This window comes from Tetrao urogallus, assembly GCF_951394365.1.
Source record: "Tetrao urogallus genome assembly, chromosome: 1".
Classification (NCBI taxonomy): Eukaryota; Metazoa; Chordata; class Aves; order Galliformes; family Phasianidae; genus Tetrao; species Tetrao urogallus.
Window position 1 is genome coordinate 103283646 of NC_136813.1, and position 26083 is coordinate 103309728.

The 26083-nt window shown below is 38.7% G+C and overlaps 1 protein-coding gene across 2 annotated transcripts in view; it reads right to left on the reverse strand.

Moving 5' to 3' along the window:
• Positions 1-23809, reverse strand: part of CD247 (CD247 molecule) — a gene marked incomplete at both ends in the record, with an annotated part of 45663 nt that extends 21854 nt beyond the window's left edge. For both annotated transcript variants that reach the window (XM_079535853.1, XM_079535852.1), the window contains one exon: positions 23752-23809. In XM_079535853.1, coding sequence (XP_079391979.1) covers positions 23752-23809 — 58 coding nt within the window. The remainder of the gene's footprint in view (positions 1-23751) is intronic.
• Positions 23810-26083: the final 2274 nt, after the last annotated feature.

Sequence of the window (26083 nt, forward strand, 5' to 3'; positions counted from 1 at the left end):
ACACACTAAGAAGTTCAAGCTACATTTATTACTGTGCTATAAACAAAAATGATTTTTCATAGCTAACACCACCGTTACCTATGTTTTAAGGAAACAAGATGAGAAAAAAGTGCCAAAATTCAGTTTTAATACCGACTGCTGCAAATTTGTATTCACATAGATATACCGATATGGCTAACAAAAATCAACATTCCCTCTTTGTTTAAATGCTCATAAAATACAATAAAACTGAGTGTTAGCATGGTGGAGATTACAGCTTATAAACATTTTCATTCTGTAGAATTAAAACCCAAATATTTGGGTCATTACCATTTTTGTTTGGTTTCTTGACATATCAGAAGTAGAAATAAAACCATATGCTTTTTCATGTAATTTTTTAGTTGAAAAACCTCAAGAAGTACCTTTATTTATTTATAAATATCAAACAGCTTAAAAGTAAATAGAACAGACAAAAGCCTTAAAAATCTTTTCTGGAGTTAATTGTAAGTCTCAGTGTTCTGGCGTAATTCAGAAACTTGTCTTTACTATCCTGATATTTAGAGATCACTTTAATTCACTACAATTACATATGAAAATTACAGCAAGTTGAATTTTAAATTTAGTCAGTGCAGTCGGATGGAGAAATTTCAACCACTGAATGGCAAGATAACAATTTGTATTTAAAAACTTATCTGGCTTAGTCAACAACAACCTTCTTCGGGATGCAGACTGGCTTCCTCTGTATGATAAAAACCTGTCTTGCTAGCCCTTAACCAAAACCACTTCCACGAGAGCCCTGTCAGGCTGCAGACCTGGCCTGGTTCATTCAGCACATAGGTCAGAGAGGGGGTTTCTGCAGCTTGCTCCTGCATGGCAAGCACCAGCCCAGCTGCATTCTACCGTTTACGATAAAAGGCAGCAGCAGACCCCACGGGAGTCGCTCATATGCGGAAACACTTGAGTTCATAGAAGCCGTGGCCTTCTGACTCTACGTGGGTTTTGCTTCTGCTTGTTTTTAACCTCCGTGGTGCAGCCACGTATGTTCCATTGCCCAGACTGTGCCACGCAGTCACAACCTGATGATGCTCCGACACTTGAAGATGTTTACTGAACACTCTTGTCACTATGGCTTTCTTCCATATCAGCCTTAAAGACAGTCTGCCAGTACGTCCCTTCCCACTGCAGAAAAGCTTTCCAGCCCATCAGCATTTCTGCAAGTTTTGGAGAAAAACCACGGGATGCAGTGAGGTCAAAGACAGACGGTGCAGGTGGCCACTAACAACCATTCTGCAGCACCCTGAGCTACAAACACAGCAAGGAATTGTGCACAGAAGGGCGGAAAAGATCTGTAAAGGCAGGCAGGGGTAGAAATTCAGATAGGAAGAGCTGGGAAAAGCAGAGCTACTGAACTGCCAACACAACACGTAGAAAAAACAAAGGATTATGTAAGTAGTTAGCCCGCAATCAAAAGTTTTTAGTAAACACAAACAAAAGCACAATGTACTTGAAAAAATATCACATACTAACAGTTCCATAACAAACAGAACTGGGTAAATGTTTTGCAAGACTGAGTTCAGTGACACTGATATTGAGGCAGGGATTCTTATCAATCTCAGGCTCTCTGACACAAAGCCAAGCTGCCACCTTCCACCTATCACCCTCCTTTCAAGAGCCACACTTCCCTACAATTTTAGCACACTTTCAGCACTGAGAAGAAAGAGTGAGAGAAAAGAAATTTTACACACCATTTTTGACTAAACCTCAGTCCTGCTCCTTCAGATTTTAGCAGCATGCTCAAGAAGTGGGATCTAGAGTTGTGTATTAATGTTACTTGAATGTTTCAGATTTCATGCCAATCATGAATTCCTTTCTGTATGTGCTAAAACACACAGTCAATAAATGTTTATGCGCACAATTAAAATCACTAGGGTACAGAAATCAAGGCTAAACATGGCAGAAGGTTTAAGGTGGGGGAAATGTTAAAAATTCAGTCACCTCTTTATGCCTCGGTAGAAGAAAGCCCATTCAGGCAAAAAGAATGGGGGCTCCAGAATACCATCTTGTCATCAGGCTGAATTCCTTGTCACTGAACAGAATGCAGCTGAAGATAGTAGACAACACAACACTTGCATTCAATTCAAATAAGGCTTAAAAAGACATAACTTCACACAGCAGCAATGTATTGCTGTATGTAATCATCATTAGAGTTGTTACAAACTTCTGTTGAACTTCAGATAGCAATTTTCATCTAATTCTTCCTCAACTTCTAACAGAAGGGAAGGAAAATCATGATCTTTTCAGGTTACTGCTGTATTGTTAATTAGAGAGGCTTAATTGGCAGGGACATAAGGTGGCAATGGTCTGGGCTTTCTGAGCAGAGATAAACAGGACTCACTGGAAGAGTTATTACAGATGAAACCCAAAAATGCCTTCCTATTGCCCTATCCCAGAGAGGCACAAGCACAGTTCATGCTCCATTTTAAGAACAGTAGGGGCAACTTCAGCAGTTAAACTCCCCTGCTCATTCTGGCGTGCTGTTTCAGAACCTGAGTTACTTTTACGGACTCAGAAACTCTGGTTCCTATTTTCAATTAATTTAACATTAATTGTGTACTAACGTCGTTTGTTTCAAGTTATTAAAAAACATTTATATAAAAGTACAGCTCCTCATATCTTCTACTGTATAGCAATAGCATCTGAATAATAGATAACATGTCTACACTCAAAGAATCATAAAGTGGCCTGGGTTGAAAAGGACCACAGTGATCACCTAGTTTCAACCCCCCTGCTATGTGCAGGGTCACCAACCACCAGACCAGGCTGCCCAGAGCCACATCCAGCCTGGCCTTGAATGCCCCTATTATTTGTACCAGTCCATGAAATCCAGTCAAATATCTCAGTCTGCTTCTGTGCTGAAGATGTGTTTCAGCCTTGTGTCTTCAGCGATTTTTATTCACATACTCCTTTTTTCTGCTACTGTTATTAGCTAAGACATTAAATGGTGATATCCAGATAAGCTATTAGAAATTCCCACTAACCATCTGTTTGGTCTTCAGTTTTCTCCTGCAGCATGTCCTACTGACACTTTCTTGCTAGCCACTTCAGCATGTCCTTTAAAATACCGGCACTAAACTCCTTCTCTTTTCTATGTAGCAACATGAAAAATGACTCAGATAGGTCTACCATCCATTCATATGTGAAGATAACTGACAATCTTATCAATTAACCATTTCAGTTACCCTTAAAATCAATCTCTGGTTAAGTCTTTTTGCATTTTATGTTACTTCACCTCTAACTGTCTCTCATGTCTTCACCACTGAATTTACCCAGAAACATTTCAGCCCACTGTGGTAAAAGATCGCAGAGTTGTAATTGACTACTGTTCTTCTGTTTCTGAACTATTAGCAGCAAGTTTGTTATTCTTCTATCTTACAGAGAAGTGATCCCACAGTGGTTCAATCCCAGTTTCTGCTGCCTATTTAGTGAAGTAGTAGGAAGGATTATTTACAGACAACCAGCGCAGAAGAAACTGAAATATCTGAGATAGAAAGTATTTTAAAAAGGAGAAAAACAAGAAACTGTTGCGGACGGTTTAGATGGACGATGTAGATGTCTATCCAAACCTATGTACTTATCTGCAAGAATGACACTGCTATCACAGCTCAATGCTGTGTGAGATTCAGCCAGAACAATCTTTTATCAGATGGCTCCAGAGATCCCCCCAGGATTCTGTGCTCATCCCCATCCATGTAAGCAAAACTCTAGGAAGGTCATTTCTACCTTTACCTTAGAGGTCACAATCAAAGCAGTGTTTGAATTGCATCTTTTCTGTGAGCCACAGCTTGCCTTCCCAGAATCATTTCTAATCTGAAGAGGATGATACAAAAGTAAGTTACTGGGCCATCAAATCAACGATTCTCTCCTTAATCTTCTGCTTTGCTGCTTATCCTCTGATCCACTAAGTGATGCTTTCCCTTTTGTTCCCACCTGCGCTGTCTCTGCAAGTAGTTTAACCTTTTACAGAATATTTGCCTTGTTCCCTCCTCCTCTTCTTTTCATCTTCACCTTCCTCCCCTTCCATATACATCTTACAGAAAAGCTCTCCAATTTTAAATCATCCTATAACAAATTACAATTAAAATGGGGCACCTGTGACCAAGTAATCCCATGTATCAGTAGAAGGCCCAATTCTGCATAATCATGGAGATCCCGCTGCTCTTATTCATCTCAATAGAAGTTCTAGGTCCAAGCCCCTCACGGTATCAAGCCAAAAGATTGACTTGCAACCACTTTATAAATAATTTAATATTTGTCTGATGACATTCATTGTATCTTGGAACTAATTGCACTAATGCAAGGTAGCTTCTGCTTCCCTTTTCTTTACAATCAGAAAAGGGAACATCACAGGACTCCATTCTTATCCCTCATTTATTTGGCCTTAGCACGACTTAGGCATTGAGAGATGGCTCTGAACTGAGAATCTAAAAACTGAAATTGAACTCAGACACGGAGCAGTCTCTTTCAAATCATGCAATTATTTTCCCTCATATCAGTCCGTATGATGTATGGATTTATACTTCAAAGACTACTACATAAAGAACAGATTAGTGACTTGGTAGGAAGGGGAAGGATAACAAAGAAAAGGGAAAGAATAATGAAAGGAAAAGGAAGGACTACAGATCCTTTGGAGTTACTCAGTTCTCCTTTGCTTTTTCACTAATAGTCTGCATAAATTGTTTCCCAGTAAAAGAGGGAATGTAATGATTCTTCGTAGTACTTTGCTGTCCATAGTTCCTCTGCGACTACCATGTGATTGTTTTTCTTGCTGGACACTTGTACAGAAGCAATGTCCCACAGGATAAGTTTGCCCTTTTCCTGGAGGCCCCAAGAGGTTTGCACGTTACAGAGAAAGAAGGTCTAAGAGACATGCTGGAAATGTAAACGTACTGAGTGCTGCTAGCATAGAAATGCCTTACAGCTCATCTGAAGCAAAGAACTCTAAAAACTTCTGCCAAGGCTGCCACACTATAGTAGTTCTGAATTAAACAGTGGAAAAGAATTAGGGAGTTCCTAAAAAAAATACTCCAGTCTGCTTCCAGTATTCTTACATAAAGAGAGAAACATTGCTGGTAGAGTCCTGTCAGAAGTCCCAGGGAAAGATGCACATTAGACGACTAATGTTGCCTTTCTGTACAAGAAGAAGCCCTTCTTTAGCTAGCAATCACTATAGTCTTGCCACAGAACACAACCTTGGGCTGTATGCGGCATTTTTTTGGAGAGCATCTACAGAATTGGAATACACCTATTTTTAGCTTGCAATGTGTTACTGACATAACATATTGAAATGTTCCCTTTTATCAAGTTGAATTTGGCTAAACTAGGAGGAAATAAGGAACCTGCCTATAACAAGTTACACAGTTTTAAAGCCTGAGTCACTAGAATTGCTTAGTATGTCTGAGACATCAGAAGTTATCTATTAGAAACGAATATCTGGTAGTGCTGCCAGCGTTTAGGTGATTCAGGTCCCGAAAAAAATACATGCACACAATACCCAGCACTTTGGCGCTCTTTGAAAATTCATTCGAAGTCCTAGTGCTTCCCCTGAAATAAATTCTTTATCAGGTCAGTGTCCCATATTTATTCCAAATAACTCCGGTACAGCCATTTTATTTCCAGAAGCTAATTATCTAATTATTCCCTTTTCCCTCAGCTTCTCATGATTCACAGCTGTGCTGTGCGTACAGTTGGGCTGTTAACCTCAAGTCTCCAATTAATACTGTTATTTTATTCCTTTATTTTTTGTTCTGCACTGCATTCTCTGATGTATTAACACAAAATGTCTGATAATGTTTATGTTAAAAAGAAAAGAGGGGAAAAAAAAACAACATTTCTCCAAAGCAGCCTAAAATAACAGATGCTGCTGATGGTTTTTAATCACATATATGAAAAGCTGTCATAGTGAGTCAACCCAAAACCAAATCCAGGTAGCATTCTTTGCAATACAGCCAGATGTTTAAGAAACATGACAGACGATGATCTTTCCCTAATATACCCACTCAGTTTTTGACAATGGGTTGTTCAGGAAATTACTAATGTATATTTAATGAGCAAAGTCATATACAAGGGTGAAGGTATTAACACAGCTATTCTTAGCCACAAATGCATTAATACCTGTAAATATTCTTTTCCACTTAGCTGCAGGGTAAATTGGAAGCAAAGCAATTCCGATTCAAAACCAGGCACCCACTTCCTAGGGCACCAAATGGTAATTTCCCTAACAGTACAGGGGCAGGATGAAGAAAAATAAGTTTGTAATTCAGAAACAGTTAACACACTGAGAAGGAACATGACAAAGTTAAAAAATAAGAAGCACTGAGAGGTGTGCTTGTATTATGTGAGACAAACTAAACCAGCTGGGTCTACACTATCTTTTCCTTATTTATTTTTAAACAAAAACTGACACAAGAATTGTTAATAATTTGTTGAATATACTCCAATTGAAACAGCAAAAACGAACAAGAAGTCGTTTCATGTGGGAGAGGGAAACAAGAGAAACACAGAAAATACATGCCATATGTAAAGTTGAAAGTAGGAGGCGGTGAGAACTGCAGTATAATTTATTTTAAACAAACTCTTAATTCTACAAAACACATTATTGCACTAAACTGCACTAAACCCAGTGTTCCTGTCTCTGTTTTTCCTTTCAGCTGAGTACTCAGATCCGAGAATAAAGCTGTCACTTCAGCCACCAGGTGCTTTCATTCCCGCCTCCAACCCACAACAGTTATGACACGAGATTAAGAAAAACAGCTACCCCAGGCTGGTGTGTAATAAACGGTTTAACCCTGGATAAATCAGATGACAAGTGTGGGTGGCTCTGATTGAAATGACAAGGCAGTTTGTCACCCATCGTTCTGCCATAGAGATCAGCAGTAGTAGTTTTCTGCTGAGTTGAGAGGAAAGCAGCCTGAAACTTGCATGTTTTGGAGGTTATGCGCAAAAGACATTGAAAACAAAAGGGGTCAGCCCCAGTGCTGAAATGCCTCCCTTGCCCTAAACAAGTCAGCAGTGGAAGAAACGTAGTTTCTAAGTTGCTCTTGCAAGAAAACACCACTGTCTGTGGAGATGGACCGGAAAAATAACAAGACAAGAAATACACTGAGTTCTCTTGCTTTAAGTTATCTGTATACTATTGTCAGAGACGCTCAGCTTACCTGAAACTCTCAATAGCAACGCCTGCTACCATAAGGACTGCATTTTGCTCTGTAAGGAGTGTTCATTGCCCAACAGCAAGTCTCCATCACTGTCATAAAGCATTAACCAGTCTTGAGTGCCCAGGTGATTTGGATGGTACTGTTTCAGGTACAGGTATATATATACACACATCAATTTTGCAAGTGTTCACAAAAGACTGCATGTACCTCAGTCTTGCAATGACCTGTATTTGTTTGACCTTAACTTCCATTTGTGCATTAACTTCTAGACTGCACAAGATGGTACACAATCAGAATCTAAATGAACAGCTGACAAAAGTCTGTTAAGGGGAACAGGCACAGAAATAGGCAGCAGCTGTCTGAAGTTCAGAACTGTAAGGGTTGGAAGGGTTGGAAGTGTTGGAGATCATAGAGTCCAACCCCCTTCTAAAGCAGTTCCCTTCAATAGGTCGCACAGGAAAGCATCCAGGCAGGTCATTATTATCTCCAGAGGAGCTGCCTCTCTGGGCAGCCCACTCCAGGGCTTTGTCACCTTTGTGACAGGTCAATAACAGCCCAGGATCCAAAACCACTGCAAATGGAGAGGGCATGTGACAGCGTCACGAGACTCCCAGCAGCATGAGAGGCATCAAGGTTTATAAGAGGAATTAATATCACAACTTCAGACCCTGTGACATTATTGAACTTATTCACTGTATGAATTTGAAGACTATGGCCTTACTGCGTTTTCATTTTCAACACCCACACAGAGCCTTTGTGAAAGCCCCTCTCATTCTTCCCTCTGACTTAGCCTTCTAATGAGGAAGATGTCAAAACATTTTTAGCCTCTGCACCTGGAGAAAAATTCTGGTGGCTCCTTTGCCTCCCACTCTCACCACTCCTTTCCAGCACCTTGGAAAGCCCCTACTGTTTTTAATCTACATACCTCTGCAGTCAGAGATGCCAACATTTTAAGTTAGTCGAATGTTCATCATCCTGCTTCAATGCCAAGAGCGGGAGCAGACCCTGCTGATGGTCTGCTACCCAGCACTAATCCAGTGACATCTGGGTAGATGCAGCACACTATCTAGTCTCACTGCAGTGCCTTGGGAACTCATAACCTTACTATAGTTCTGTACACCACATTTTGCACGAAACAAAATGTTCTTCGCTATTAAAATGTTGCTAGAAATGAAAATATAAATCAAGCAAATGTATTGATACACTTTTTTTCCATTAAAGCCCTTAATTTAATACAGCAGTTGCAGTATTGGCATTTCAAAAGAAAAACAAAAGCAAAGCAAAGAGATTTCCCTTCTGGCAGTAACACAACAATCTGTCATTTTCTTCTACAGAGGAGCACATTCACAATAGGTTTTCTGGTGTTTATTTCCGTACTGACCTCCTTCTAATATCAACTCTCAACACCCAGCTCTGTCAAGGAAAAGTCAACTTTGTCATTTCTGTTCTACAGACAGTTGCTTAAGAGAAATACTGTGACCTTATTCTTGCAGTTTCCCATACGTCATTAGCATTCTCAGTAATAAGGGTAATATCATAGAAAGATATTATCTTTTAACATCCATTTAACACGTTGTAATCAATATCAGATGATTTCCCCTTCCCAATGACCTATCTGAATATGAACGCTAACTGATGAATGCAATTCATTCCTCGTCTCCAGGTTTGTTTACATTTGTCCTTTTGAACTCTTCTGCTTTTACATCTTTTGCTCTTATCTTTTGCATGTACCCCAGACTCAAGCTAACCTAAGAACTTCTAGAAAACAATCTTCAGTGCAATTCCTGTGGCTAACCCATACACTGAAATTCCATATTTAATAGCCTGCCTTTGACTGGGATCAATAGATGTCCAAGAGTAGAAGAATAATCTTTCTATGAAGTAGAATCTTTCTGAGCTACGTGAACATATGAACTGATTTTTTTTTTTTTGTTCTCTTATGACCTTTCAGCATCCTGTTATGAAGCACTGAATGGATTTTAACCATTCTTTGTAGCACTAGTAAGCTTGTGTGAAAATTTCAAAGATGTCATTTCAAACAACCACACTGATTTCTTCTCTAATATTATTATGGGCAATTGCTATTTTGAATTTTGCTAGGTCTTGTCTTGCAAACTAGCTAGCATAGCAAATAACCTCATGGGAATTCTATGTCTTTACACACGTTCTCAATTTCTCTCTCTCAAAGTTTATTTTCTTTAAAATACTGTATTCCCTTTTATATATTTTTATCCTTCCTCTCTTCTCTCCTCTTTTCACTCTCTCTCCAATTTAAATCTGCTGATACAGAAAGAATCAGAGCAGATTAACTTACCCAGTGAGTTCTCAGCACTCCCAAGAGGTAAGGCCATTTAAGGTTGTACTAATTGGACTCTGAAAACCTTCAGTCAATTTTGAAGTTTCATTCTTAATGTAAACCATTGTAAATATTTGCACAAATTTAATTTTAACATTGCTGACAGATTCTGAAGTGATCACATGTGTTTCAGCCATGCTCTACTGTTTTTTTCCACCTGTTATTTCTTGATATCACACACCCTGAGGCACATCCCAGCTGTGCCCAGTACATCTCACTTCAGCCCAGTTGTACGAGGGGTCCTGGCCTCTGCATGCTGGACGTAGCACTTATTTGCTGACAGATTTTGCTTTGATTGACGGTTTTATTTTTTGTTAATTTAGTGATTATATATATATATATATATATAGTATCTTACAATTAATCTACTACAAGCTTCAGCGATCAGTGATGTATTTATCTTTCAGTTCTTTCTATTCTTTAAGTAAAAACTTATATAGAGATACTTCTCTTATCTTACCAGGTATTTCTATTTCTGGGTTTGTTCAAAAATAGCAACAAGAAGCAACTTCCTCTTGCTTTGGTGGAAAACTCACAACCAAGGGTCCTGAAAAATACTTTTGAATAGTTTCTTACTAGTGCTAGTTTACTCTTCCATTCTGTTTGTCTATCCTAAATTTAGACCAGGAAACATAACACAGCTAAGAGCTAAAGTAATTAGTATTTCTGTTCCGGGCTTTGCCCAAAATTTTATAAAAAGCAATTACCCATTTGTTATTTGATTTACCACATTACAATACTCACTTCAAGAACATAGTATCTCAGAATAGTAGCATAAGAACCTGCTAATGCTCATGAAGTACTGCCAAATTCTAAAAAATTATTAAATTAACAAAAGTAGTATGATTAGCAGCAAGCGCCATTGCATTGAAGGATACAGAGATCTATACTGGGCGAGGAGAATATACTCAGGAAATGATAATTGCTAAATCCTGCTAGGAACACAGTTTATTCTGCAGTGCAGGTGATGTCAAGCCACATTCCCAAGTGATGTTACAGCCCAACCGGAATCAAAGGTTATCACGTAATTCAGATTAAGACACAATTCATCGTCCTGCTTACTTACACTGCAAGACCAAAATGTGTTTTAGCTGCAATGTAATTACAGCTATCAAGCAGCTAATTTTTCAGCATTATTTGACTGATTTTGCACAGGGGCTTCTTTCTGTTCACATTCACAAAAAGTCTGTCTACACTGAGGCTTTCAGGAGATTCCTATTCATATTGCAGCTCTGATTCTGGGATGCTAATAATGGCTAAAAGCCTGGTGTATCCATCCTATGCTAATTTCATATGCTAGGTACAGCATTCACGTTGTCAGCTCCCAATACACAACGCTAGGTATGAAGGCAACATCCCACCCGTTAAACAGTACAGTAGCAACGCTTCCATTGCTTTGCATTGGTCACTCCATGACCTCATACAATTCACCCACCCACAGTGGTTGTCTTGGAGGAGAAGAAAAGCAACTGAAGTAGCAATGATGAACACCTCTGGGTAAGCAACGTGAACAGGACTCAGATCTAAAATATATATAAATTGTATAGTTCCTTACAGCAAGAGCAGCACCATACTCTTTCCTCATCACTCAGTACAATGTCTTTCCTTGTATAGAAAGATTTTTGTCTCAATCTCATAGATATAACCATGTATGATAACAGATCTCAGCTGTGTCACTAATGGGGAGGTAAACAACGAGGAAGTCATTCCTGTGCCTCTTGCTCCTAAAAGACAAAATCTTGGTAATACTACAGCAAGAGAAATGAAGCAGGGCAGAAACAGAGGAGGTCCCAGCAGCAGTACCACGCACTGCCTTTGAAATAGTAAATGCAAGCTAAAAGATAAATATTGTTATTACTGGCATCAGCTGAGAAAGCATTCTTGCCCCTCATCTTGGACTGCGTGCACGTAATACAAAACAAAAACACAAACGCCAACAACATGCTGTATATCATAGAAAAGATGAAATCAAAATGTTTTGTAATTTTAATACATACAGATATAAGGCTAAATAAACACTTGCTTAAGATCATCCTATTTATTAAATTTACATTTATATACAGCTTAGGTAATGGAATAGAAATTAATTTGCATGCTACTATACCAAATAGCACATATGAACTGAACGGGCTTGCAGAGATTTGTTTGCAATGCACCCATACAAACCCATTCGCACATTTTTGTATTGCTTTCTGCATAAACACTTGTGCATAGTCAACTTGTGCAGTGTCTGTAGTTTTATCTGGCCATTCACTTATAATGTGCTTGATTAAACATAGTGTATTCTTGTGCACCTCTTGAATACACAAGCAGAAGACCTTCTTGGCTAACTATCTTTTGCTCCTACATACAGTCATGTGATAAAATTTCACAAAATCAGCAAGCTGCTCCTGAATATCAGATTCTACTACCCTTGCCTAAGAACAATCTATGCCAAAGCTCTTCATATGGTGCCAATACCTACTTCTATTCCTCTAATGTAGTTCAGCAACTAGTTTATATCTATTTGTTCTAACATACACTCATTTTTATTCCATCCTCTTTCCTCCTGGTGTATTTTAGACAGCAGTCATCACCTCTCTCAAATCCCCTACACAAATATACAAGTGAGTGTTCTTTTACATACCACATACAGATGTTGAAGAGGTGATGTTTTGATGAGCTATATGTAAATTCCATTCAAAGTGCCACTTGCCTTTAGGGCCCTATTTCAAAATATTTCATGCTTCCCCTCCTCGCCCTTCCTCAGCTCAAGGCTCCAAGATTGAAAAGCTCAATAGAATGACAGCTCTGGAAAAAAATAAAAATAAAATCCCAAGCAGCTTTCAGGCAAGCTCACACCCCTCTGGCTCTCACATACTACCACACAGATAATAGATAAGTGCCATGCACTGAGCATTTTCCAAGCCACATTATAGATATTATCCTGTATAAGCCAGAACATCCTGAACAAAAGCTCTGCTGAAGTATAGCTCCCCTTAGGCAACTTGGCTTCTCAGAAGCCAAAGACCAGGGAGTTCAAGACCGAGGTGCTCTATTCTGTGCCCGAGGCAAAAGAGGCTACATACATTGAGCAAATAAACTGCAGTCAATCCCCAAAGGAAGTCCTCGCTTTGATGCTTGGTTAATAGTTAATGCGTAGGGCAAGTCCTCCGTAGCCAGAAGCTACCAATGAGGAAAGAAGCAGGCAGTTCTAGGAAGATAGACAGCTGAGAGCTGAGCTTCAACATCCACTGACATAGCAAGGATTATTTCCACTAAAAATAATGTATGTTTTAATTAGTCTAAATGAGATAGGCATTTACAAGGCATTGTAGGCATTACAATCATCATGTCCTAGCATCGGTGTTCTCATGGGAGTAAAAGATGGCTGCAATAATTGTTCACATAAATTTGTGAACCCAGTGCCGTGGTCTCTAAACAGCAATGCTCAGATTGTAGCCAGGTCAAATACCACCACACTAAGAGTTGCACCGACATTAAGAGCACCAGTGTGTAGGTTTTGCTTTACCTAAGCAGTAGCATTAATTCATGCAGGGGACGACAAACCTGTAAAATACTGAGGATGTCAGGAATGTCAGAATTTTCTTCCCAATTTGAAGTTTACATTATATTCATATTAATTTTGTCTAGTGTCTTAATAGCAATTTTCCTAATCTGATAAAAAAGAAAGAGCACCAGAAGATGCTTTTAAAATATTCAGACATGGAGTTAAACAGGAAAACACTGAAAATAAAAAGCTTCAAAACGAAGCACCGCTTTAGGAGTCATAGAATCACAAAATATCCAGAGCTGGAAGAAATCCAACAAGGATCATCAAACCCAACTTCAGGTTCCACACAGGACCACCCAAAATTCAAACCAAACTTCTGTGAGGAATAAAATACCTAACTGCAGACTTAATAAAACCACTTTAAAGAATCACTTACGCAGGCAAATTGACAATTAAAATCTGCTTACATGGCTACTTAGAGGTGCCTTTTTTCTTTTTCTTGGGTGCAAGATACTTTCTAAATGTAAAAGAAGCTGAAAACTACTACGTTTTTATTATAATATGACCCCCACATTTAAAAAGAGGCAAAGATCCCACTGCATTTAAAGGTACAGAATGAGAAATGTGTCCTTTCCAAAACATCTGTGCGTACTGCAGTTGTTATGGAAGCAGCGGCGGCTCACAGAAACATAGCTAAATTGGTTTTATATCAACTGACTGCGGTGTATTTCCTTCAGCATAAATCATTGTGTGAGCTGCAAAAATGGGACTGAACAGTTTGCTAAAAGCTTACCCAGTTAGTGTGAAGTAAAGCTCCTACCAATAACACTTGAGAGTTGCCTAAACAGGAACACTAATTGGAAGTCAGATATGTTTAAATAAGCAGCATTTTCTAAAACATAATGTGGCCCTTTTAGAAGCGGGAAGTTTGACAGAAATTAAATATTTTGACCACTTTACAGTTACAGCATATTTAGACATGAAGCTACTCATCCAAATCTTTTTAGATGCTTTAAGTCCTCCTTTATTGCTCCAGATAGCTTGTGCACACGCTGGGCTTTCTCAGATTGCTTCTTCCAGTTCCATGTTGTTAGCACCCACAGGTTCTTACGTACCCTACAAATTCAGCAGCTTAGGACCTTCTAAATCTTACAGTCCTACATGCTTTCAGAATTGGAGGATCATCAACGTACAAGCAGATGTTATTGATACTCATATTTAAGTTGTTTATATATATCTGGATAAGAGAACACAGAAAACATGCTCTACGCTGCATTTTGAAGACAAAGTCACACACGGAAGCCTGCTCAGGGTTATGCTGTGGCTGAAATACAGTCACTAGTGGAGAGAGCACAATTCATGTAAGGATGGGTGGGGAAACTCTCAGGTACACACTGCCCTGTGTAATGCTGACCCTCAGTATAAGGCTTCTTAAGACCAGCAAGGGCATTGCTAACTCTTCTCCAGAGCAAAAATGCACGTATTACATTGACTGCAAAGGTTTAAACTGACTCCATAAAATACTATTACTGAAACCAAAACCATTTTTTAAAAATACATACATTTAACTAGATAACAGCAGATCATCAGAAACATTTCACATGACAAATTCTGATGACACAAGGGTTGGGGAATGTTTCTGGTCTCCCTTCAGAATTTCTCATCAATACCACTGAGTATCTCTTGACTAGCTTAGCACATGGGAGTCCCAGTCAAGCTCCCGCTCTGAGTCAGACAGACCAAGGACCTGAAACTGGGTTTCCCTCTTCCCAAACACAAAAGACTAATTGCTCTTAGACTGCTTGGCATCTCAGGAAAGAAAAAAAAAAAAAAAAACCAACTTTGGAAGGCTTTGGTTTATTCCAGTGGAAAACAAGGAACAAAAATCTTGAGAAGTTCAGCAGAATCAAAAAATTGCTTCTCCTGAAGTTTAATTTTAAACCTGGTATCTGATTTACTAAAACCATCATGTCTAACAAACAGACATTTGGCCCAAGATATAAAAAGAAAAGCAAGAGAGAAAGGAGGCAAACCTGTTAGCTACTTCTTTGCAGCTGAGAAAGATAAAATCAGATAAAAACATCTTGGAAAAGATGTTACAATGAGATAGGGTTGAAGCTTCATAGCTACTGCTTCAAGAGAGTTATAAAAAAAAAAAAAAAAAAAAGCCTGAAAATCTGCTGCTTTTCGGTCAGAAGAGACATACCTAACAGCAGCAACAAATGCTTTATAGCACTGCTGGGTTTTGAGGCAAGTAGTAAAGTAACATCTGACTTATTAGAAGAAAAAAGCTTAATTTTGCTGTGTGGAAAGACAGGACGATGATAATTCCAGCTCTGCCCAGTTCACACTGGTACCAGAAGCATCTGAAACTTAACGGAATTCAAAAAGGTGTAAATTAAATCTGTTTCCTCTGGAGAGAGAAATAATGTAGTGGGAATCTCCATTTTTTTCATCATTTGGATCACGGAGATACAATCAAAGATGTGATCAAAAATGTGTCCTCAGAAAAAAGATCAAGTAATGTATCAAATATGCATGACTTTTCTTGTCATATTTTGGGCAAAATTCTTAAAAAACAAAAAAACAAAAACAAAAAAAAAAAAACAACCAAAACCCACACAGCAGCACAAAAATAAACAAATAAGCCCAAAACCCCAAACCACTCATGAAGATCTGCAGTTATTTTCAGAGTTTTGGGGATGGATTACATTCTGAAGTTACAAGCAGCCTTCATCAGACATCTAGGTCACATCTAAGGATGCATTGCTAATTGTCTGAAGCAGCCACCTTTAATGAAACCTTTGAGATCTCTCACAAAATTTATGTATAAAGAAAATGGACAATGTTCTGCTGGTTTTAATAAAATTATTCATCATTTGATGTGGGAAAAAAGAAAACCACATTCTCAGCAAGCAAGCTGTAATTGAGCCTGATGCAGAAAGTGGAAGCCATCTGTCATAATGGGCATTGAAAAAGCAATCCACAAAGCTAAATTCCAGAGGGCTTTTACATAAAAGAATTTTAGATTAGATTTTCATTTTTAAAAAAGAAACTGAAATGACATCTGATCTCCATCTAGAAATCCAGGTTGGTTAACCTTGCTTACCTCTTCTGGTCTATTAGGTGTGGTTACTCTCGAAATACACAAATGCTCAGTCTTATACATAGAAGATCAGGAGTTTCAAGAAGTTAAAAATCAAGCCACTTGAAATTGAATATTACTCCTCTTCCTTCTCAAGAAAAGGAAGTTAAGAGATTTTTTTTTTTTTTAATTTAGGTTTAGTTTTATTTACTTTCACCAAAACTCTTCAAGCTCACTATCTGCAAAATTTCATTGGTATATCCTATTCGTCAGAGTAGTCCCCAGCAAACATGCATATAGAGAGGCTGAACTTCCAGGGAGAGATCAAAAGAAAAAGAATACCATTAGTAATGAAGAGTATGTCACAGGCAATAGGAGAAAAAACTGCAGGTAATAAACATGAAGTCAAACCTACTGCTAATGTAAGCATCCAAAGTCAGTCATCTATCACATGGATTATTTTGGCTGTGCTGCATTTGTAACTCTTCATATCATATATCAAAGTAATATTAACAGCAAGAATATTAACACTTCCTGAGAAATGTGAAGAAAAAACACAACAGAAAAATGTGTACTTACGTTACTTTCTAGAGCATCATTCCCACATATCTCTCCTGAAAATCCTTTTGACAAATTACCTGAACAAGTTCCAGCCTGTAATGATTAAGCCTTCAAGAATGAGTTCACCTGTACAACTTATTCCTGGTCAGGTATGATACCCGAGGGAATAAACCATAAAATAATATAAAATAGCAACTCAATATTGAAAATTAGTAGCAAGTTGTTAGGAAGAAATCTGTAGAACTGAAATAACACCCTTTAAAAACTTATAAGAAGCAATCTGTTAGAAGACCTTTCATGAACATATGAACTAAGAGTAATTCACAGAATTGTTTGCTTCCTTCTCAGAAACCAACCGCCCTTAGTGAAGGTAGACTTTTTTTTAACAAGGTATCAAATACTAAATATTACTCCCTCTGTATCCTATTTTCCTTCCTTCACAATATGATTCCTAGTGAAACTTGCAGAGTTTCATTCCACGTTTCCTCATAACTGCACCTGTGTGCTTGCACAAACCACTGCCAAAATTGCCTTGCTCATGTAAGAGTGCAAAACAGTGATACTGTGAATTCTGTAAATTCTCACAATGGAGAGAAACTCAGAAGAAAGGAGCTATTACTCCAGAGAGTCCTGTTAAGACTTCTTTACTGCAGTCAGTTTTACATGGTTAGACGGGAAACAAGGTAAATTGCAATAATTAATACAAAGTAGAGACAGAAAAGAGTTTTCCCACCAAAGACTGGATGTGGGTTTTCTGACTGAAGCTTGCCAATATATGACGGACAAAAGAAAATAATAACAATATTGTAAGGATCTAATGTATAACTGAGTGTCATTCAAAAACTTTCATTGTAAAGGTTTTGTATTGACTACGAGCTATAAAGTCTCATCCCAGGCGCTCAGTTTAATTATACTTTTAAAAATCATCACTCAAACCATCCAGCTATTTCTGAATGACAAAACAACACTGGATAGCCAGCAATGTGCAGTACCTAACTATAGGAGGTTGATCGCTTTCAAGAAACTAATGCATGCCAAGAATATTTAGAAGTAGTATTGTCACATTATACAAAACTCTTGCTTCAAATTGACCTGAGAAAGTAATGAATTATCATATGTTAATTTATAGTTTGAGCCGATTTTCTGTATTAGATAATTCTAAATAAATACCTTTAACTGAAGAACCTTACCAGTTTGGGCTCTGCCCCCATACATCAGTGTCTGCAAAAAGGCATCTTGATTCGCTTGCAAGATCGGTGTAACAATAAGGGCATGCTCTCATCCAGCTAATTACCTACTAGACATTTTTATCTTTTCCCTCCTCTAAGCCTCAGTTTACTTTGTGACAAGATGTACAACATGAGGAATTCGAATGAATTTATAAGGCAAACTTATGCAGTCAGTATTTGGGAAGCATTTCTATAAATATTTGTCATTGTTTATTTAAGGTTTGGCTGTCATACAGATGACAGCAGTGCTTTAAGTGAAACGAATACAAAACACTCATGCTCCTAGCTGGAATAAATTGGATATAAAACCTGGATAAACAATCAGCAAAAGGTTTTTCTCATCAGGTAGCTCTTTCCTTTATTGAGCAGCTTACTTAAATAACATACCACAAAAATTAGTACTGTGATATTTATTAATTTCCTGGATATCACATCTTACTCTATTAGGAAAGTGTTTCAGTTCATTACTTGCTATTTTTTAAATTATTAGTTTTTAACACGCGTAATAAAGTATGTGGCTTTTTTTTTTCTTGAGATTGAAATTTCAGGGCACCTAGGAAAGCTTCTTTTTAAGTGTTCTTTGGTTCTACATGTTCTATATGCTATTTGACCAAGAAGCTATTTTCAGTTCTCATTAACCGCAAGCAATGCCAAAAAAAAAAAAAGTTACCAGCTATCTAGCTGTTAAGCCCTTTTTCTCTTTCTGGTGTCGTGCAGGTTTGAAAACGCAAATTAAAACAAGCAGAAAAATAAGAAAGCATCTTAGCAGTGAAAATTAATGTTTTCACCGAAGACAACTGCTTGAATTGTAAGTAAATCAAATAGGGTAAAATTTCTTATAAAGCCACACGTGTTGATGACAGAGCCACAACCTCAACTTACTGCATGCTATGATTTGCTGACAATTTTCCAACCCTTTTTCCTCATCAACTTCCACCTAGTTGTAATTTAGCATCACCTCCACATTACCTGAGCTTTTGTAGAGTTAAGCTTCATGGCTTCATGGCTTCTCCATCAATCAGAAATACAACGAATTTTCAAAAAGTGTTTTGATTCCAAAAGAATCAGGATGTAGGTGAGCATCAGTCAGGACAGGGAGATGGAAGTTTTCACTGTGATTACATTATTGGAAAGAAATGGGGCAAACAGTCCAAACATTTCATTGGGCTCAGCAACCCGTTTACTAAAAGCGCTATGTTTAACATACTCTCATATACAATAAGCATGTGGAGACGGAAAACTCCCATCTTTCTCAGTTCTTCTATTCTGTATATTGTTGTTTGTCCTGCCCAACTGCCACTGGTTCCAATAAGAAATAAATAAGAAATAAAGCAAGATGGGAAGATTTGAAATAAACATAATGAAGTACTTGGAACAAAATACATATAGAGCTTCTGAAGGTTGATGTTTTATTCCTAGGAAACTTGTAGGGATTCAAACATTTCCAGGCTATATGGTTCAAATATTAGAATGACTTCTAATCCATAAACAGAACTTGTATAGACACCAGCGCTTGCAACTTCAGTGTTTAGGAGCTAAATGTTTTCACTCCTATTTTTAATATCCAAATTGTCAAGAGTGAAAGAACCATATCTCTGTAAGTTTAACCTTTAAAAAGATGGACATATTCACTGCATGTGGCTACATATATGCATTTTCACTGTCTCTCGATTTGTGTACTTGAACAGATAGACTGAATTACGGCAAACTGAGCTCATCTGCACATGTATTTGACCTAAGTTACATATGAAGCTACTGATCAGTTGCACAGGATAAGGTGGAGTTAAATCCTTCCCTTGCTCTCCTGTAGAAAACTGATCCGGACTATGCTATTTTAAAAGCTGAAAGTACCCTTTATTTTTTGAAGAAGCAGAACTTATTCACATCATACAACAGTCCAAATCAGAAAAAATAAAATAAAATAAAATACAACAAAATCTCAGCTTCTTTAAAGTCTTTGGAACAGCCAAAACTGTTTTCTTAATGCTAAAGAGGAACAGCAACAAAACTTTGTTTTAGATGTTAACTGAATTCACATCAGCAGAACACTGAAAATGAACAATAAACATACAGCTACACATACATACAAAATAAATACTTCTAGCGGGATCAATATTTTATGAGTATCTTTAAGAAGCTGTATCTTCATTCATGCCACCATAAAAAGATGCTCAATTTTATAGACTGAACAGCCAATACACTGTATAATCCTACATATAGTCGTTGAAATATATGATAAACTGGAGGGGAGGAAAGATTTGGCATCCATCTGCAATTTTTCCAATAATTCTTTTTTTCTTTCACTTGTAAAAGGAGTTTGGTTACAGCTTGAAGATAGGAAAACTATTTATTTATGAGCGTAAGCATGGCGCTAGTCACAATTCAAGTTTGCACAAGTAACAGAAAATTATTGCCAAAACTGTCCCTCATGTGGACATTCCTTCATAAATCAAGCTCTTGTCCCCTATAAACTGCCAGAGAACCTCCTATGTTTCCCCCGACTCTAGCTTTTAATCCACGCTGTCTTATTTGATATTTGCATATTCATACTCTGACAGAACAAATATATGGAATACAATTTCAGAAAATTCTCTCTAGTGTACGTGAAAAACAACAAAAGGAACGCGATAATTAACTTGCTACTTCACTCATTAGGAATTTTGCTTGGAAAAGTTCCGATGGAAATCTCTTATTCTCTAACAAGCATTGGAGAATTGACTATAGCACTGCAAGAGCTCGACAAACGGCCCTTTACAAAGAAAAGCTACATTTGCGTACATTTTGTTCCATTTGCTAGTGTGCCAGTTCATAGGGTTTTTTTACATGAATTATTAATGAGTCGCTGTGAATAGAGAAGAGAAATGGGAAATAAAACAAGTAAAAATAAGCCTTTTGAATTTTTTTTCCATCCCCTCAAGGTCTAACAAAAATTCAGCTAGGAGACCTTAACAGACGAGGGACATGTGGGTAGCAGCCACAATTTTTTGGGTTTATTTGCTTGATCCGAGGGTCTTGTAAACAACTTAAAGTTTACAAGTCTTGTAGTTTGCAGATCTGCTAAGTCATCTTACGAAAAGGAAGGTGTAAAATGAACCCTAACACCCGCAATCTGTCTGTTTAATCATCCTGCCCATTAACTGATTAGAAAAAGCTCCCGATAGCATGGGCCCCATTGGGCAGAGGCCAATTATGCAGAGCAGAAAAATATTGTGAAAATAAACTGTGCAAGTAATCTCTGTCAATGGCTGACATGCTTTAGTTTCCGCAGAGCCAGCAAAAAATGTGCACTGACCAATTTTGTTGAACACATAATTCTCACAACAGCGATTTTGTGAAAAACAGGGAAAGGCTGAACTTGCAGACTGCTTGCACACATATTTGTATACGTATATATGTATTTATGTACATAAGGGGATGCTGTGTATTTATAAAAATCAAAACGCCATCTCATCAGCATTGACCTACTGTCATTTAGAACGTCATGCTTCTGACTAAAAGCTCTGTAAACTATACAAAGATTTCTACCATTCTGATTGTCATATTTGTGTAGTCTTTTAATGTTCTTCTTATGTATCAAAGAACAAGACAATCAATAAAATTATCTGCCAAGATTAATATCTAGATACTTTTGAATAGAGAGGTTGTAGAAAGATCTCAACTAGACTTTGAGAGCTACTCTTTTGCACCCTGGATGGGGACCACACAGAAAAATAAACATGTACACAATAAAACTTGTCCGTACTTGCTCAAAGTCAAGGATTCTGAAATGTGTGGTGAACGTTAGTAACTCAACAAATCAGATTCAGAAGTTGTGTTCCATCTACAAAGTTATTTATTTGAAAACAAAATGTTTCTCTTGCCTGACATACGTACTTCAGTATTCAAAAGATCAAAGCAAAGTCGTCACAAGTCTATCAGTTCCAGTCTTGGTAGTGCCTTCAGTTTGATTGCTTGGAGAGCAAGAACAAAATGCATTACAGTGAAGTGGAAATGAATTCACTGCAAAGTGGTATGCAGTTTACCAAACTTCCATCCACTCTTAGCTTGTTCATGAAAACTTTCTGGAATTTTACTTCATGTTAAAAAGGCTTGAAAAACACTCCAGGCAGCAGCAGATCTCTGCATTTGTTCTGGTGGAGCTGAAAAACCTCATCTGTTCAGTCTCGTCTTTGAGCTAAGTTCCTGATTATCTTACATGTTTGCCTCTGTGTATTTTGCATCAATAACACAGCAACAATTCCACAAATTTTGCGTTACTTTTCTTTTAAATACTACAACTCTTCAAACTACTGTGGTTACCCAGTGAAAAACACTTCCCCTCAAATTCATAGGCAACCACCTCAAAACAATGGCAGCTGTAGCTTGTTCAAAATTCAATCTCATCTATTCTTTGTAAGTGTGAATACTCCAAAAGCTTTTCACAAGAGACACTTATAGGGCTGGATTCAGCCATCTGCAAAGTACTACATATTTTCTCAGTAAGTTTTCTAACAAAAAAAAATTACAGATAGGAAACCAGAGTTCCGATATGTTGGACGGAATAGAAGAAAAAAAATGCAAAAAAGTATTTCTAGCTTAAAATGTGTCTGAAGTGATCCCCATAACTCCATAAACCTATAAAATAAAATAGTCTTTTCTTGAGAAATCTTAAAGTTGCATACATTTCAAAAGCGCTTCTCAAAGATGAAGGAAAAGGAGTTTCTACTGTCTGTTTACATCTCACACCCACACCTGTGCATACAAAACAATATATAAAAGGCACTTAAGTATCACAAAGGGACATAGCTTGTTAAATGTAGACAAACAGAAGGCATACTCACCGCAGAGAATGTTATTCTACTTAAAGCCCTCCTGAAACGATCTCCACAAACTACCAGAACTGATGCCACATATGGTTGCGAGACGCTTCTCTGATCTCCAGAAAACGTTTTACTAAAATTTCACTGCTGTCTCCAAAGCACTTTAGAGCAGCAACTGTGTGTTTGTTAAGCACACTTAGTGCATACTCTTCCAGAGGAATTTAATACAAGCACAAATGTGGCCTACCCGTATCTCGCTGTTGCTGACTTCCCCAGACACAGGCCTATGCCCTGGTCTTCCCTGGATCTACATTCAGTTTTCTTGCTCTTTTGAACTCCTAAGCTACAAAGATGTGCGAATGTACATCTCTCCTAAAATGAGTGTGACTTCTGAAGATTTGGGCACACCAAAACAGCCTCACTTTCTGTCCAAGCAGGGCCAACACGTACATCATCACAAATCAATATATAAAAGCATTTTCATTTTACTGTGTCCAGAGATCACAATCACTGGGGTAAAGACACAAAGGGAAGGATTCTATCCCTTGTATCTTGACGTATGTTCCTATATACTCAGCCTGCTGGCTCTGCCACACACTACCTCCAACCACCAACGTCCTGTTGTGAACAACGTGGCTCTAACTTAATCTGAATTCACTGAGATAATCTCTTGTGCTGATTACTGAAAGTAACTACATTTTCATTTTAGTATCAAATATCTCCCTTTAAATCCCAGGGAATGCTGCCCAGGTGAGGGCTAAGATTTTGTTTATGGCTCAAAGCACTGGCCTCACTGCCAGTGGTGACCTTCCTCCCCACCCACCAGAGGACATCTTTGCAACAAGGGCTGTCAGACTGGACCAGTCCTACGGCCCCAGCCCATCACTAACTGCAACTAAAGGGATGAACATGGTTGAGATTCAACATACCCCCCTGCAAACACAGGGCTGGGGAATTTACCACACAGCATCGTGCTCTTCCCTCACCTTAAAAAAGTTTTAAAAGAGTGCCTCATCAAATAAAATCCCGCCTTACCTGTAAGTGGGAGCTGCGCCTGCAAGGTGACAAAGACAGCAATCCTCTTCCACTTCATCTTGCTCCAGCAGGCCATGCTGGGGTGCGTAGTACAGAATGATGGGGAAGGAAGGCACCTCCACGGGCTGGTATCTTCTGCTTGCCTCCTCAGGAAGCACTGCTTCTATAAGGCCTTTCAGAGTCCACCTGCTGGCAGCCACCCCAAAACGCATGCATCTTCCTCTCCCTCGCAGCTTCTGAGGTCTGGGTTTTACATTCTTGGTATTGATGCCTCAGCTTGGCGTTTTCTTTTGTATTCTTCTTTTCACAAGACTTTTTAAAAACTCTGATGGTTGCTAGGGCCATTCTGCAATTCAGCAGCTCTCAGAGGGTTCTAGAAAGTGTGCAGAAATTCAGTCCAGCTTCAAAACCAACACAACTGTGCCCAGTGTGCATTATAAGCAGCAGCCACTGTCAGTGAGGTAACTTAATTACACTTGTAAAGGCACCAACCTCATTTTAAAGCTCTGAATAAAATACAGACTTCACATTAGCAGCTGAAAACTGTTCCACTCTCAGGGCTAGACAACAGCCTGCAACACAGTAGAACTGGACTCCATATGCCTTTACAGTGTCCACAAGACATGAAGCACTGCCACAGCTGGCATTGCCTGCCTCATTCAGCTGTATGTAACCGAACAGAGGAATCTTTTGATGTGAACATACCACATCTTTGTATTGTAGAAAAACTGTGTGCAGTACTCTGGAGCCATTTTGTCCTTAGAGGCAGAGCAGCCTGCAGAGTGGAGCACCGGGCTGTCTCTGTGAGAGAGCACAGCACGCATCTCCTCTGTGAGGTCTGACACAGGAAACTGGGCACCACACCTACAGACTAAGCAGGGCACGGGATTCAGCCTTCTGCTGCTCAAAGCTGTTCTCTAGTGAGATACTGCAATGGATCACCACAGATCACAGAATCACACAGAATGGCCAGGGGTGGAAAGGACCTCGAGGATCATGAATCTCCAACCCTCCTGCCACATGCAGGGCCACCAACCTCCCCATTTAATACTGGACCAGGCTGCCCAGGGTCCCATCCAACCTGGCCTTGAACACCTCCAGGGACGGGGCATCCACAACCTCTGTAGGCAGCCTGTTCCAGCACCTCACCACTCTCACAGTAAAGAACTTTGATTGTGCATGGTTAGAAACAATCTGGATGCATCCTTGAATTTACAGGCATTTTCAGCCCCATACTGTAGGCATTGATACAGCACCCAGAGCAACACAAAACAGAGCAGCTCTGCACAGCTACAGTGCTTGTGAATCTTCATTTCATGCAAGTCCACATTCTCCATCCAGTGCAATTGCTGTGGCATCCTCCACATTTTCCTAAACCTCTTTTGCTCTCTGGGCCATTTCACACCCTCAGGCCTCCCCCTGTGGGGCCAGGTGGCCAGGCACGCTGCTGTGGGTTATGTGGCTCATTTGAAGCACATGTGCACGTGCTGACTGACTTACCCAGCAGTCCCATGTGAAAGTGAAAATGCCCTCGTTTCTTAGCCCTGCTCTGAAGGTACTAATAAGATGTTTGTGGGTGCCTGCACAAAACTACAAGTAGGAGCAGGTTGTGTTTGAGTCTCCTTTGTTTTCCTGGGTAGATGTTAACCCCCCAGGTCACAAGTTGTTGAGGGGAGGTGGTGGTGAGAGGCAGACTGAGTCAGGAGAGTCATAATGCTTGTTTCTTTACAGAACTAAGCTTGTGATCACATCTAACAGTATTAAAGCAACATTCAGTAGGCAAGGGTGGAAGCCACACAGGTAACAGAAAAAGCACACTTAAACATTAACCTGGCAAATATCACTCTGGAGAATGCACTGTGCTATGAGCTGACAAGACACAAGAAAATGATTTAACAATATTATTTTGTTATGCTTTTACTTGAGGACCTCAATGTACTTCTGAAATTCGTGTTACAAAGCTGAAGGAGTTAAGCTTTTACAGATGAAGAAATTAAGGAAGTCAAGTCAAGAATCCCCCCCCCAAAAAACAAACAAACAAACAAAAAAAACCTCTTCAGCATGATGCCAGCTCTCACTTTGGGGGGAAAAAAAAATTTAAAAAATCACATTAACTTTTTCAAATGCAAATAACATTTTTCACTTTTATAACCAGAAATAATGAGTAAATTTTAGACAACTGTGAATAAGAGAAGCCTGAAAACATGACTAAGATGCACCTTAAAACTGAAAAGTAAACCTTCCCCTAAATCAAATACAATGGGCTCAAAGACCGTGGAATGCTATTTAATATATTTCAGGATGAGAGCTTAGGGTGGGAAAGAGCACAGGT